Here is a 17,108-nt window from a genome sequence, read left to right as displayed (position 1 = left end):
GTGACCTGCACTGACACTGTGTTAACAACAGCTCCAGCACAAAACAAGGAGCGGCAGCACAGCAGCCTCAATTCACCTTTAAAAAAAAATAAATAAATAAAAAAATCGCACAGCTCCAGTTCTGAAATCTGATTGGCTGAGTCGCGTTATAAGTAGTTTTCAAACCTTTGATTCCACGCACATCAACTGCATTCTGTATGATCAACCACTGCATTGTAATCTTTGACACTGCTTGACGTATGAACTGTTTATTGAGACTATTATTAATAATAAATTAAAGACAACACAACCAATTTTTAGGCTGCAAATCCAAGAAAAACACATTAAAAACAAAAATGTAAACTAAACTGTCCAATTACTTGACTATTTCAAGACCAAACATTACTTGACAACAGCAAACATAACATAATTAATTGTAATGTTCATATGATCCACACAGTCACTCTGACAGACTGTAATACACTACAGGAAGCGTAGGGGGCGATATGGCTTCTACTGTTTCATTTAAAAAGCCTCTATAATGTTCATATGATCCACACAGTCACTGACTGCAGCCCTAACAGAAATCTTGCCGTACTGTTTATCAGCGTTAGCTTCCTTGGTGGAGCTGCACTGTCTTACCTGTGAGGGCTTCCTGGTAGAGCTGCACAAAGTGGCTGAAAATGTCCTTTGGAATGCTCTTCTCATCCGGCAGGCACTGCAGTAGCACCACCACCTCGGCCTGACCCACGGCGTGCATGCCCTTCGTCGTCACATACCAGCACTTCCGGTTTACATCTTTACATTTAAGGAGCGAAAAAGAAAAACAGAAAATTAGAACAAAAAGATAGAAGATGTCAATAGCTGTTACAGAGTTGTAAAGACTGAAGTACTGAGACTTGTGGAACTGTTTTAGAACATTTTTAGAAGTCAGTCGCAATCATCACCAATAAAACAACATCATATAAATTTATAAGATTTATGTTTGACTCATAGTTCTTTGAAACAAGATGAGAAATTTTGTGGAAAGTGCAGATTCTAAACTTTCAATCCAGACCACATCTGTCATTCTAAGCAGAAGAGGAGATAATTTATTATGATTTGAAGTTGCTAAAGTTTACGTGATCATGTACTAGACCCGTCTCGGTAACAGAATCCTCTTATTTGTACAAAACTATGTGGAAAATATCCACAGTAAACAGTTAAACCTGCTTTGCTTTATCTTTTATGGGCCAAAGTTTAAGTTTCAGCACATCACTCTCTTTGCTCCTGTGTCCACTTCATAGTTAAGGGCCATCTCAAAATTACTGGAAGAAAACGTGCGGCCGTTATTATTATTTCCGTAAGCACATCTGTTGATGCTTCCAAGCATCACTGATGATGTACAGAAGAATCAGCAAACACTACTACTTACAGAGATACTAATAATAATGATAATAACAGTCATCATCAATACTTCGTACTCTAGTAATTTTAAGACAGTCCCTAACTCCAAAGCGAACACAGGTGCAAAGAAAGATAGTTGAGGCCTAATATTTGTCAAACAAAAGAACATAAAAGCTCAGTTCAGTAAAAGCTGTGATGTCATCTTTAATTTGGCTGTGCAGTGATGAGTAAGCAACAAAGAATTATGAACGTCACACAAACTTTACCGTCCGATGCCGCAGTTTCTGTAGCTGTTTAGCTTAAGCCTGGCCTACACTACACAGTTTAAGGCCAATTTTCACCCTGATTTAACCTGACAAATTTTAACAGTGTCTGTGTTTACATGCAAAGATTACTGCCAATCTGATTGAAATATAGTCTGATTATAGATTAAGACTGAGGTGTTTATTCTCACTCTACTCAACAATCTGATGGAAAATCTCGTTTACATGCTCACTACAAGTAATCAGATCCAAAATGACGTGGATGCGTGGAGAACCGCTTAGAGTAGAAGTTACCATGACAGCGAACATCGCATGAGTCCAGCTGGAGTGAGATGAGTTTTCAGTTGGCGCGCTTGTGTTTTTAATTACTTTAAAATGATGTCAGACTCAGGAAAACGTCCTTCACATGTCCTTATTAAAGAAGGCCGAGAGGAAGACGTCGTGTTCTGAGACACATAAGCTGGACGTCCGTCCCACCGCCGTCTTTTAAAGATCAGAGCATAAACTTCGTCTCCTCTGCAGACCAGTTTCTGCTCCGCCATGCTGAACGGTATAAACTTTTACTATGACGTGACGAACGTGATCAGAACGGACTTAAACTTTCCGATAGGGAATGTAATCAGATACAGGCGTTTACACGGATATTATTCTTCTATTTAACGGATTATTTACAGGCTTACCCACCTCGTTCAGTCGGATAGAAACTGTATTCCAAACGGCCTCAATCAGACTAGACTATTCCGATTGAGGTGTTTAAATTGGACGTAATCTATTCCGATTAAGCTGTAAGTCGGATTATTGTCGGATCATTAGGCTGCATGTAAATGTGGCTAACGTCGATATTATCAAACCTGTTTGATATTTACGACTCAAAACGTTCAAGAGTGGTTAAGATGTACACAAAGCCATTCGGAGTGGTTTAGTGTGAAATGCTACATTCCAGATAAACTGGAAGAACTCAGAATTGTTCACAGTGGTGGTGATAGGAACCAGACGTCCACCTCTAAAAGCTCCCTCACAGAAAGGTGTTACATGAAATGGTTATGAATTCACTGCCTGATCTTTTGTCTTAAATTGTATTTTAATCACATTATTTTAACCTATTAATAGCGGAGGAGTACATATAGGGAGTTGTGAGGCAAAATAATCCCAAAAAAAATTCTTACTTTTTCAGATTTTCCACTATTTTCCATCATCAACATTACACAGAAAACTCAGAAGACTCGTGTAGGTTCACTGGTGGTTTTGGATAGTAAATAAAATGTCTATATTTATGATGTAGTCATGGCGACCCCTGGTTCCTATCACCACCACTGTAAAGACATCTGAACCATTTCACACCAAATCACTCTGAATCACATCTCACACACTGAATTATGCAGAAATTTTGAAATATTGGTGGAATACCCCTTTAACCATGACCAGGCACTACATACAGCAAAAGAACAATAATAATCCTAAACTTCTAAGAGTTAAGAACACTTGGTATGTATTACAACAGAGACCTGCTGCAGATTATACTGTAAACTGATCATGATCCACAGAGAAATGCAAGAGGCACTCACAGTTGACCAGTTTGACCATGGCCAGCAGGTTGGCGTTCAGTACGAACACCAGAGGGTCCGGGCCCCCCTCCTCCAGCTGCTGCAGTAACAGGATCTCTGAAGGCCTTTCCTCCACAGCGTAATCTGCACAGAAAACACGCTGCATTAACACACGCTGACTCCCCACGCTCTTCTCCCACGCTTCCCTCTCCTGGAGTCAACCAGATTACAACGGTCATCATGGAGGCTCTCGGTAGAGTGATGGACATTTAGGCAGAAACATGCTGACCAGTGACACAGACAAACAAACACAGCGATGGGCAGCGTGGCAGCAGTTAAAGACATTTTCACCACGTGTTTCTATGCACGATGCACTTATAACAACATTGCAACATTTATAAAATGTTATTGTTTATGCTGCAAATGATTAACGCCACTAATTTTTAAGTCATTTTCGTATTTGTTTATTGTCTCATAACTTACTAACACATTTACCAATAAACACCCATCAGGCTCCTTCTGTCAATATTAAAAAAAACTGTAGCATTTAACTATTATCTTCTATCGTTTCCTTTGTTTTTACTCGAATATTACTATTATTTTCATTTTCTTCTCTCTTTTTTTTATACTTTTATCTTGTGCTTTTTAACTATAATTATTAATATAACTATTTTCTGCTATTTATGCTATTTATTATTTATTTATTTATTTTATTTTTTCTCTTCCTCCGTTTTTACTTTGTATTGTGAAGCACTTTGAGCTGAAAGGTGCGATATAAATAAACATTATTATTATTATTATTATTATTATTATTATTATTATAAACAATATAATAATTTTAATAAAATCCGCAATTGTAGCCGTCTCGTTTAACATAATCCCTTTAGCAGACCTCGCTGGACAGAGCTCGCAGATATTAACAATCACTGAAAGTGATAACTTGAATGATGAAGCTCACTTTGTCCACTAATGGTTATAAATAAAGTATATAAATAATAAGTAAAAAGCAATTTATCTACACAAAACAACGCGATTAATGACGATTAAACATTGTAGTCGTTTGACAGCACTAATAAGAACAGAACAGAGTGCCTTTAATGTCATTGAACAACATAAAGATTTTACTTCTAATTAATCATTTAACACTTTACAAAAATGCACAGCACTACATCCAACTAATCAGGTTGTTCTCTAGTAGAGGTCTGTGCAAGTTTTTCAGTCCCGCTCCCGCCCGTTCCCACAAGACATCATCCCAGTCCCGCAAAAAATCTGAACCATTTGTCCAGCTCCCACCTGCAACCGAAACGTTTAGTCCCGCTCCCTCCCGCACAGCTTATCAAGGTGAACTGACGCCCAATATCTGACACAGTCTGTTCAAAAATACATTCTCTGCTGAAATAACACAGCAGTCGTGGTCATCAGGCTCACTGTGAATAACTTCACCAAACGCCATTTATTCCCAGTAAACACAGAGCAGGAATTAAACCACAGACCGGTTATTTTGGGTGTTTGACTGGTCAGCTGTGGCCATCGGACTGAAGGCTCTGCCGTCTCTGGATCTTGACTCCATTCATTTTAAATGCTTTATTGTTATCCTTTCATATCATTTATATATATGATTTAGTGAATGTTCTACTTTATTTAGGCTATTCATTAATTAACGGGATTTGTCTTCATGCCCGCTCCCACCTGCTTTGGGCTGGTTTCCCGCCCGCTCCCGCACACAACACTGAAAATTAGTCTTGCACTGCAAGATGTTCCCGCTGGACTCACGGGAGTGTAGACCTCTAATCTCTAGAACTAAACAGCGCAATTAGATGCAACAGAGCTACGGCGGACCAGGGCAGTCTGATACAGAGAAAACGCAAATATTGTAATTATATAGCTACGTATATTGAAAAACATTGAAAAATTAATAATGTGCTATGGTTAAAGCCTGCGTTGTCATTATTTTGATATTTTGTTATTTTTGAATTATTTATATGAACATCATGATTCATTAAAACAGACAAAAACTCATCTGGAGCTGTGACTGGTCAAAGCACAGACTGGTTAGAGGGCTCATTTGCATATTGCAGTGCTCTCCTTCATAAGTAACATCATTAGGCCTAAAACAATTGATCTAAATTTTGTGCAGCCCTGCATGGACTGTTCTAACCCCCATCTCATGATCCACTCAGTTCTTCCGTGACTCAAGAAAGCTTATGGTGATATAATATTTTGTGACCGATATTATATCGTCATATCGCCCATGGCTAAGCACATGTGCGCAGATGACCGTGCAGACGAATGCAGGCATGCAGGCAGTAGAGTGGAGGCAGCTGAATGGTGAGGATGGGCAAGCACCTGAGATGTGGCCTCCCGTACCTCCTTTGACGCCGGTGGAGATGAGGATGGGAGGAAGGCCGTCCTCCGGGATCAAACTGACCGAGCTGCCTACGGGGCTGCCCGTCGGAGCTCCAGGGGCATGGGCTGCCTACGGTGAGAGGAAAGAGGACAAAGTCTCAATTACACAACAGATTATCCTAAAACCTGAGTAGCTAAGCCACATTCAAAACCTGTATATGCACATGTGAGCCTACATGCACCAGCTGAATACTGAATTAATGCACCAAGAAATTAAGAACATTATACTGTCCACAAACTGACCATTTCTGAGACAGCCCCCATGGACCCTCACAGAGCAGGTACTATTTGGGTGGTGGATCATTCTCAGCACTGCAGTAACACTAACGTGGTGGTGGTGTGTTAACGTGTGTTGTGCTAGTACGAGTGGATCAGACACAGCAGTGCTGCTGGAGTTTTTAAACACTGTGTCCACTCACTGTCCACTCTATTAGACACTCCTACCTTGTCAGTCCACCTTGTAGATGTAAAGTCAGAGACAGTAGCTCATCTGCTGCTGCACAGTTTGTGTTGGTCATCCTCTAGTCCTTCATCAGTGGTCACAGACGCTGCCCACAGGACGCTGTTGGCTGGATATTTTTGGTTGGTGGACTATTCTCAGTCCAGCAGTGACACTGAGGTGTTTAAGAACTCCAGCAGCACTGCTGTGTCTGATCCACTTAGACCAGCACAACACACACTAACACACCACCACCATGTCAGTGTTACTGCAGTGCTGAGAATGATCCACCACCCAAATAGTACCTGCTCTGTGAGGGTCCATGGGGGTCCTGACCACTGAAGAACAGGGTAAAAGCGGGCTTCATGCATAACAATCCTAAACTGTGGGAAAAATCACTATAGCGCTTTGTTTTCTTACCATAATGAAGCCTAATCAGGTTTATTTAGAACAATCTCACATTTGTAAATATTTTTGCCAAAATTAGAGAATCCTGGAAATAAAGCCAAAGGCCACGCCCACTTTATCCACCTGTTGTGATGCCAGTCCTCATCAGCACTTTTCAGATGTTTATGCCACCTCTGGACCAAAAGGGTTTCAACATGAGCTTTCAGGAATAGCTGAGATGGAAATAACTGGAATGTGCCAGTGAGGAAAGGCAGTGAAGAACTTCCTCAGGCGAGTTTTTCAGGCCCACCTCATGCGCGCTGGCTGCGGTGGATTTGTTGGAGTACTGGGACACAGTCAGAGGCTGCGACTGGCTGGGGTTTGGAGCAGGTGCTTTAGTGGAGTCTGCAGTTTCTCCGTTGGGTAGAATCCCATCAGCAAACCACACTCGTCTCTGCTCACGAGGAAGAGAACCTAGCAGAAGAACAAGCACCATCAGCACAGATGAACACAGTCTGTTAAGAGAAGGTTACCACTGACAGACTGACAGATGGATAGATACATAGATGGATAGACAGACATGCTAACAGATAGATAGATAGATACACAGATAGATAGATAGACAGATAGATAGATAGACAGATAGATACATACAGATAGACAGAGAGATAGACAGACAAATAGAGACAGATATATAGAAAGATGCTAAGACAGATATATATACAGACATGCTAACAGATAGACAGACAGACAGACAGACAGACAAATAGACAGAGAGATAGATAGACTGACAGAGACAGACAGGCAGACAGATATACAGACAGACAGATATATAGACAGACATGCTAACAGATAGATAGACAGATAGATAGATAGACAGACAGAAAGACAGATAGACAGATAGATAGATAGATACAGACGATAGACAGACAGACAAATAGAGGCAGATATATAGAAAGATGCTAATAGACAGATATATAGACAGACAGATATATAGACAGACATGCTAACAGACAGATAGATAGATAGACAGATAGATAGATACGGATAGACAGACAGATAGACAGACAAATAGACAGATATATAGAAAGATGCTAATAGACAGATATATAGACAGACAGATATATAGACAGACAGATATATAGACAGACATGCTAACAGATAGATAGATAGATAGATAGATAGACAGACAGACAGACAGACAGATCTATAAATAGAGAGAGTACTTTATTAATTCTGGTGAAGATTGTGTTGTTAGCGTGGCATATAAGGTATACAAAACCAATGAAGGTACATAACAATGAAAACAACAAACATCAGACAACAAAACCTCATATTTCCATTTTTGCAGTTTTTCTTTCGTAAATTTACTTGATTGGAGACCCAAGATTTTGTTTTGACATTGACAACTTATAACATATTAATAAATGGTATAAAATAAGTGAGCTGCACTGATCTTGTGCTGTTGAACCAGATTCTGGCCTGAGTTTGATTATGAAAATACTGACCATACGGAAAAACTTCACCCTAACGTTGCTAATAATTAAGGAAATTATGTATCGGTCAGATAGGAAACAAGACGTGAACATTATTTTGTCTTGAATAGGTTTCAATCACTGTCAGCCACACAGCTGATAGATACCAGCTCAATCCAAAAAGCTAATGAAGGTCAACAAACAACACATCACTGTGCAAATGACCTCCTCACGCTAACTACTGACGGCTAGTTTTGGGTTAGGACTCTCCTTCAATAAAGAAACTAAATGACCAGTTTCAGGTCCTGATTTTGTCAAATCCCAAATAAAAACCAAAACTCTGCTTTACCCTCCGTGCCAGGCTGTTTGAGGACACCGACGGGCACCATGACGGTTGGTGGTGGCGAGCTGAGGGCGCCGGACGCCTGCGCCTGCTGCAGGGGCGGGATGGTGGAGCAGTACTCCGCTGGGTTATTGGGGTTCGGGCTCTGATTAGAGCTGCTGACTAAGTTCTCCCATGACTGAGCTGAGGGGAAAGAACACAGCTGGTTTAAGACATCAATAAAAGTCAATATAAACAGTACCTGCGCATTAAAATGCAGAGTGTGTTCTCTGTGTGGATGTGTTTGTTTATTTTACCAAGTTTAAAATGTACCAGATTTTCAATGTTGCCTCAGACTGTGAGATCTCACTGTATTTTCACTTCAACAAAACGTGTCACTTGACCTGGGGTGCCCAAACTTTTGCATACAACAGTATTTAGCATTTCTTCATTTTTTATTTACAGCTTCCTGGTGTCCTACTGATTACTGGAAACCTGAGAGGTTGCACAGACCACCTGACTTGGCTTTTCTAAGTGAATATAAGAGAACACACACACACACACACACACACACACACACACACACTTTCTAAGCCACTTATCCTTCTGGGTTGCGGGGGGAGCTGGAGCCTATCCCAGCGGTCACTGGGCAGAGCATATTTCACAATAATGCTAAATATTATGTTGCCTCTATCTCCATATTCAGCGATACTAACATGAATTCTGTGAGCTGGAGTCGCCTGCTGTGGATCCAGAACTATATTCCAGAGTCTTATAACGAGATGTATTTGGTGACCTGAGTAGGTTTAAGATCAATCCTCTGTGATCACTCACCGTTCATCAGCGTGTGGTGACAGGTCACACAGACCCGCGCCTCCTTCCTGTCCATGTACATGAGCCTGCACTTCAGACTACAGCACGCAGCACAGAACACCTGCACACACAAACACAGCATTAACACCTGCACATTCACATATCCTCCCAAATCAGGAATCTGTGATAAATACTATTAACATCTACTATTTCCATCGATCACTCCTGAAGTATGATTATGATTCTGGATTAATTTTATTAGACTTTCAGTCTTTATGTAGCTTTCTCGGCCACTTTAGAGTCTTCTATGGTTCTTGTCATCGTTCTGAACATACACCCATATGCAAAACTTGGCTATATATGTTTTGATGATTTTCTAAGTGAACATAAGTTTCCATGGACTTAAATAAGCCTTAAATATTTTCTGTAAATTTTAATGCAGAAAAAAAAACATTTATTCATTTGCTGGGTTTAAGTATTTGGGGAAAAAAAAACAAAACAAAAAAAAACAAAATAAAGTGTGCCATAACATTTGCACAGGCCACATTTCAATTTTGACCAAAGTTAGCTAAAGTAGACTTTACGACAGATGACACCTGTTGCCATGACGAGCTTACGTAGGTGTCATGTAGCCTTATGAACAGCACCCTACAGTAAAGTGTTACCTAAACTTGTTTATAGACAACGGTGAGTCATACATTGTCAGAATCCACATAATCAAATCTATCAACTCCACACGCTTTGAGATGAGCTTGTTGATGCTAGTAAGCTTCCTTTACTTGTCAGCTACATTAGCCTCGTAGCATCAGTGCTAAAACTTCAGACACCAAATGCGTCTTGGCTGATCGACAGCGTTCGGGCTTTTTTCAAGCTCTACCGGCGGGTGAGGAGTACAGATGACATGAATGCCAAGATGAGGTCTGCACAAAACAATAAAGGAGAATCGCTTCATTTCATATCTACGCCCTCCCCCACAGCCACCACCCCCCCCGACACAGACGGCGGGGCCCTTTAACGCAGACGGCTGTACTGTCCGTCACCGTGGAGATCACCGCACACCTTTGTCTCCATTTAATTTTCACTTTTTGCCCACCAATTGTCTCTGCCCGTATCCCTGACAGAGCTAGCCGCAGTTTGTTTATCGCCTGGGGAAATTACAGCGCGACTCCGGCAGCACAGAAGCTATTTTAAAGTGCAGTATCAGCAGCCCCTCTGCCCCCCACCCGCCACCCCCAGATCCCTTTGACAGCTTCAGAAGTCCTGCAGTTACATACATATCCTTCTGTTCAGTTCTTCCCTCATACAGCGTTTGAATATGGTATAATAAGCAAACAAAACAAGCAAATAAATACATAAACAAATAAATAAGTTATCACAATCAGTGTAGATTAACTTCAGAGTTACTCTCTAAATCTCATATTAGAGGTGGGCACTATGATATTTTATCGATATTAGAGCTAAGCAATATGGCAAAAATGTAAATCACAATATAATAAGTTTTCAAGACACACAATGTCACAATATTCTTTTTCTGACAATTTTGGAACAGAAAGTAACGAGATGTTTACAAAAATCCCAACAAAAACTATGAATCTAATGACCTGTATTCACATTGACGATAATACCTCTGGACTTCTAGGGGTTAACGCAAAGATGACATCAAAGCACAGATGGTCTTACCTTGCCGCAGGCTCGGCAGTGGTGCCTTCTCTTGGTGAAGGTGAACTTGACCTCACACTTCATGCAGATAGGTGCTTGAGAGTCCGGCACCCACACAGGAGCCACTTCCCCCAGGGAGTTAAAGGGCTTCCGAGAGAGAGCTCCCTGCTGGCCTGCCTGGAGATCGTTGTCCGGGTTCTCTGAGGGAATGTGCAAGCCTGAGGAACTTTCAACACTTTCCCCGTTCATCCTCCCAGCCCCAGAGTCCAAACCCCCGCAAGAAGGATCAAGGCCACCTGTCCTGCACTGGGCCTCCAGGTTCTTGTTCCTGCCAGTGGAACCAAGCTCATTTTGGACTTGTCCCGAGAGAGGCCGGGGTATCTGCAACTTTAGGCCGACAGGTTGCTTGGGCCTTGCGCCACCATAGGGAACACTGACCAGCTGCAGGCGGCCGTTGTTGAGTTTGCTTCCTCCCCCACTAATCTCCGACCCTCGGCCAGGTTCGCAGCACTCCTGCTTGCTCTCCTCCATCTCCTTCTCTTCGGTCACAGAGTCCTCCTTGGAAGGGGCTGGATGCCGCAAAGGTCTTTCTCTGTCGTGTCCCTCCACCACACCATTGGGCTCAGATCTCTCGGCCTGTGGTGATTCAACTACAGAAGAATCCTCTGGATTCTTCATTGCTTTTCCTTTCTGATGTACATCCCAGCTGTCCTTCTCCTCACTTGTGTTACCATTCTGAAAGGCACCCATTGGACACTCTTGGTCTGCCACCAGTTCTTGAGTGCCATTACCAGTCTCTTGTAAAACTGTCTCAGAACTGCTCCCTTCTGGAAGCCCAAAACTACACTCCACTCTTCCAGCTTCCAGGACGCCAGCAGATAACCCATCGTCAACTTTGCTTGCCCCTATAGTCTCCATCTCAGCTGGTGAAGCACCATTCTTCAAGCCCAGCTCCTGAGGTCTTTCCTCAGGAAACGAGAAATGAGCATCATTGAAACAGGCACTGTCCCCCTCAGCAAGATCATCCTGCTGGTCCCTATGGGTACCAGGACCCAATCCCAGAGGGCTGGGCGGGTCTGTGGCAGGAGGACCTGGAACATCACTGGGCTGAGGAACCTCGGTAAGTCCGTTGCAATTCGGAACAGATGGACACCCGTTCTCAAGCGTCGCCCTAGTGAAAGGTGGAGACTCCAAAGCTTGGCCGTCAGCACTTACCAGCTTGCCAATGTTGGGCTGAAGCAAAGGAGGACTGTGGACGTCCGCTGGCCGTTCTTCATTCCAAACCTCTGGCGGAAGCCCAGGACCTTGCTTCGCATCTGGCCCAGTGACCTCCGCCAGAGAGGAGCCGCCAGAGCTCGGCGGCTCCAACAGAGGCTTGAAGTTAATAGGGCTATCACGTGGGCTGAGGTCAGCGTGGGTCAAAGCAGGGTTCAGGGACAGGAGGTGAGCCGGCGGGGCAAGAATCTGGGTCCACTTAGCATCCGAAAGAGTGGGGGTGTCCGTTTCATCTGGAAGAGACACCAACAATGAAGGAATCTTGTTAGCATGAGGAAGAAAATGTGCTTCCGAGGATGAGTGAGAAGAATGAAACAACTGGCAGATAAATTAAGAAACGAGGTCAGAATAGATTGGGAATTTTTTTCCAGAAGTGGGCCAATTCAAGTCCTCGCCTTGGGATCCATCTTTCAAGCTGACACATGAATGCCTTGGAATGTAGGGGTGGGCTTTCCCCCCTTAACTTAAAGAGGGACACAAACAGAATCTCCTTCTTTATAACTAAGACTAGGCAGACACACATGCAAAGAAACCTCTTTTCCCTTCTCTCTGGGCTCTCTGACAGTTTCAAGCCACCCTTACTAACCTTCAAAAGATCCATGTCAAACAGGGCACTCTTTCATTCCAGTCTTCAATCAAATGCTAAGAACAGCAGTGTACATATCTTTGGGTATTTGAGCGGAGGATTACTCTTCCACTGTTCCTTTTTCTTGAGATAAGACGACATACAGTACAGTGCAAAAGTCAGAGACAGCCCTTCATTCATCTAAATTTCCAGACAAAACAGCCATTTGGTCAAAGTTTATTAATTTTTCAGGAGATATTTCTGAAGAGATTAGTTACAAGATAATCCAGAGTTCAATTGTAACAAAACATATGGGACTCTTGACAACTGTTCAAGACCTGGTAGACCACCAAAGCCATCCCTATCAGACAGACAAAACTTAAAGCTTCCGTCACTAAATGTGTTTGGGATCACTTGGATTTTGAAAAGCAGAAAATGCAACCAACACCTAAGCCTGAACTTTGGAGGTGTGGAAAAATAACCCTGCTGATTCCTTAGTCAAGATAAGTCAAGTCAAAGTTTACTTATATAGCGCTATTTACAACGGGTGTTCTCACAAAGCAGCATTACAGAAAAATCTGGGTTCAAGCCCCCATGAGTGTCGCCATTGGCGACAGCGGCAAGGAAAAACTCCCTAAGAACAAGAAACCTTGACAGAAAACAAAGACTCAAAAGGGGAACCCATCCTCCTCTGGCCGACAGCAGATAGAAAACAGCACTAATATAAAATATTAGAATACAAAACGGGGAAAAACAGGCGAAGCAATGGTTAATTAAATAGTAAGAAACATTTAAAACTGAAAGTGAGTCTCCTGAAAAAACAGAAGCTGTAATAAAGGTAAACAGGGAACACACAAGTCTAAAAAATGTCATTATATTTAATTGTTAAGGCTGCTGTGTAATTCAAGTTACATATCATTTACAGGAGAAGGCAAAAAAAAATTGCAATGCAAGTTAATGTAAAAAGGTTTTATTCCAAGTGATTTTAGAGCATTTCTATTGGACCATTCATCATGAGATACCCACACAACATAAAGGACAACTGGTGTTTTGAAATGATGTAGAAAATTGAAAACAGACAAAATAAGATACATGATTTTCTTCGGACAGCAAAAAATGTTTTCTGCTTTCTTTTTTCCTGGTGCTAAAAAAAAAATAATTAAATGAAGGGTGGTGTTTGACTTTTGCACAGTACTGCACTTACATTTCTAACAAACACAAGCACCTCTCTCTGCCTTCATTGGGCTGTTTGACAGTTTGGTAACACTTTACAGTGTTCCAGGCTACATGACACCTACTTAAGCCCTTTATGACAAATGACAGACTTATATAAATATTCATAAAGGCTTATTCTGAAAGACATCGCTCTTCATGAAGACTGCTTTTGTGTGACGGTTTGTGGGGAGAAGCGACATACCACGTAAAGACGACTGCCTTCGTAGCCAAGTCACAGTGATTAAACAAAAGTGAGCACTTCATAAACATGCCCTGAAGTGTCTACTACACTTGGCACTTTGTGATAACATTAGCATAAAAACAGACACTGACAGTCTTTACCCTTAAGAGAGCTTCATTTTAAAGATAAAACTACAGAAATTAAAAACTACAGAAATTGGTAACACTTCAATTGAAGACTATCCACATAGGGACTACATAACACATGCATAAGCACTGAATAACATTTATAAAACAATATTTGAATATTTATGTCCAGCTTACGCTAGTAACCACAAAATGACATAAGATGTTCTATGAAGTAAATGAGATTGCATTGACATATGGGACTTCAGACTAAAGTGAGGGGCATTTGTTCTATTTATAACACTATTATGAAGCATCATTCCCAAGTATTGGAACTTAGGTAGAGTAAGGAAGGCCTAGTTTAGAAGTTTTATCAGTCCTGTATTGTTCTACATGAGTCAAAGTACTTCAGCTAATGGATGGACTTTTTATTACTGGCATACGATGTTCATAAATACCCAAGTATTGCTTTATTAATACGGTATTCAGTGCTAATGCATGTGTTATGATGCTCTTATGTACGGAGCCTTCAAAAAATGTTTACACTCAAATTTCAGTGAAATCATGAAAGCTATTGGAATAAGCGTTCACAAGTGTTCTTATAGGTTTATGTAGGTGTCATGAACCCTTATACACCAATCAGGCATAACATTATGACCATTATGTCCTTGTTTCTACGCTCATTGTCCATTTTATCAGCTCCACTTACTATATAGGTGCACTTTGTAGTTCTACAGTTACAGACTGTAGTCCATCTGTTTCTCTGCATACTTTCTTAGCCCCCTTTTACCCTGTTCTTCAGTGGTCAGGACCCCCATGGACCCTCACAGAGAGGTACTATTTGGGTGGTGGATCATTCTCAGCACTGCAGTAACACTGACGTGGTGGTGGTGTGTTAGTGTGTGCTGTGCTGGTACGAGTGGATCAGACACAGCAGTGCTGCTGGAGTTTTAAACACTGGGTCCACTCACTGTCCACTCTATTAGACACTCCTACCTTGTCAGTCCACCTTGTAGATGTAAAGTCAGAGGCGATAGCTCATCTGCTGCTGCACAGTTTGTGTTGGTCATCCTCTAGTCCTTCATCAGTGGTCACAGGACGCTGCCCACAGGACGCTGTTGGCTGGATATTTTTGGTTGGTGGACTATTCTCAGCCCAGCAGCGACACTGAGGTGTTTAAAAACTCCAGCAGCACTGCTGTGTCTGATCCACTCAGACCAGCACAACACACACTAACACACCACCACCACGTCAGTGTTACTGCAGTGCTGAGAATGATCCACCAGCCAAATAGTACCTGCTCTGTGAGGGTCCATGGGGGTCCTGACCACTGAAGAACAGGGTAAAAGGGGGCTAACAAAGTATCAGAGAAACAGATGGACTACAGTCTGTAACTGTAGAACTACAAAGTGCACCTATATAGTAAGTGGAGCTGATAAAATGAACAGTGAGCGCAGAAACAAGGGTCGGTGTAAATGCTATATTTGGTTTCCATGCTATTGGAATAAGACCTAGATGCCCATATGAATACATTTCTAAACACTCTAATCCTAAATAAATCACCGTGTAGAAGAAGCCGACTTTTGCATAAACCAAATGCTGCTATTGAAAAAGTCTACCACAGAAACATGCAGTAAAAACAGCCTCTCTGCACAGCACACAAACACAAATTAACCTTAACCTGGTAGATTACATGTACTTGGCTGTGTGACACCAATTAAAATCTCCAAGAAAAACAGGCAGAGTCAGGAGTCCTGTGGGAAATGCTAATTCAATTAGCCCCATTTAGACTGCAGGCTGCTTCCACCCGCAGCCTGTGCAAGCTCCGCTTTATGAAGCTAAACATAACCAGCTCTTCCATCTGTTCAGATGCAGTTTTCAGCTGTTCATTCGTTCGCCCTGTGATACCTTCAACAACTATTCAGCCACCGCTCTGGTCTGAACGGTCTAAGCCAGGCTGGTCAATCCTGAACTGCTTTCTCCAGCAAGACATAATTAAGTAACAGAGGTCACGGACCTTCGTTCTGCTCAAACTCGTCCAGCACCTTGTCCAGGTTAAAGGCCTCAGCCTGGAAGTAATTCTCCATGGGTCAGGAAGCTCCACTCTGTCGAGTGCGGTGCGAACCTGGGGAAGAAGAGGCGACATACCAGCCCTTAGAAACCTAAAATTTTGGGGAATTTTCCTGGTATTTTTTGGGTCAATTACAATTGCAATTATACAGTATTTACACGTGACTGTCACACAGGCCATACGTTGTTGGAGACCCTGGGCTGCTCAGATATGCCATTGTTTGACATGTAAATACTAACAGAAATTTTAGATCTTTATGAATTTGGGTCATTTCTGATAAATTTACCTAGCGCCTGCTACATTTTGTATTTTTTTCATTATAGAGCTCTTGAAAACAAGTGTAATTGTAGTTATCTTTTCAGAAACTGTTAGTCTGGAGTGTCTGTGAGCTGAAAGTGCAATAATTTTGATGGTGATTCATTCTGTTGGTTATTATGAGCAAAAATGAACAATTCTCATAAGGCGGCCATGTTTTTTATTGATTTTCTGTCCTCTTGGATTCAGGCTGAGTGCTAAAACTCTGATATACAGCAAGACAGGCTTTATTTTTAATTACAAATTGAGCTGCATATTTAATATCAGATATTTTTAATACTCAAAATCAATGTAAACTGAAAGCCCTTTGTAATATGAAGGCTAAAAGCAGAGATGTAGTATTACAGTAGTGAGTGGGTTTGGGTGATTTTGGAGCTGGATCTCTGGCTGATGGACGGTCACAGGTGGATGAAATCACTCTGGATGGTGAGGTCAGAGTCTGATGAGTGATCTGATGTGTGAGTCATGTCGCTGTTTTAACCCTTTGTTGGAATATGAAGGCCAAACAGCACAGCAATAATATCAGGATTTTAGGTGAATTTCCGAGCCACTTTATTCACTGATGCTGACGCTACAGCTCGATGACACCATGCTTGTTAGTTAGGGGCGGGTCTGTTGAATGTCGTGATATGTGGATCATGTTTGTATCTTAAACAGAGAAGACTAGAAAGTGACCTACCGTTTTGCC

At 41.9% G+C, this 17,108-nt stretch overlaps 1 protein-coding gene across 2 annotated transcripts in view; it reads right to left on the bottom strand.

Annotated features, from left to right (window-relative positions):
* zfyve9a (zinc finger, FYVE domain containing 9a) overlaps positions 1–17,108 on the bottom strand; it is a 45,896-nt gene that overhangs the window by 18,790 nt on the left and 9,998 nt on the right. Inside the window, exons 3-10 of one of the 2 annotated variants that reach the window (XM_036556164.1) lie at positions 16,052–16,159; positions 10,695–12,181; positions 9,036–9,135; positions 8,229–8,405; positions 6,715–6,878; positions 5,519–5,648; positions 3,194–3,316; positions 622–777 (exon numbers count right to left, since the gene is read on the bottom strand). In XM_036556164.1, the coding sequence (XP_036412057.1) occupies positions 622–777; positions 3,194–3,316; positions 5,519–5,648; positions 6,715–6,878; positions 8,229–8,405; positions 9,036–9,135; positions 10,695–12,181; positions 16,052–16,121 (2,407 nt within the window). In that variant the 5' untranslated portion in view covers positions 16,122–16,159. The remainder of the gene's footprint in view (positions 1–621; positions 778–3,193; positions 3,317–5,518; positions 5,649–6,714; positions 6,879–8,228; positions 8,406–9,035; positions 9,136–10,694; positions 12,182–16,051; positions 16,160–17,108) is intronic. The other variant, XM_036556165.1, reaches the window with a different exon arrangement.

Source organism: Colossoma macropomum, unplaced genomic scaffold (genome assembly GCF_904425465.1).
Source record: "Colossoma macropomum unplaced genomic scaffold, Colossoma_macropomum, whole genome shotgun sequence".
Lineage (NCBI taxonomy): Eukaryota > Metazoa > Chordata > Actinopteri > Characiformes > Serrasalmidae > Colossoma > Colossoma macropomum.
Note: the sequence above shows the minus strand (reverse complement) of the source record. Positions and strands in the feature narration are given on the sequence as shown.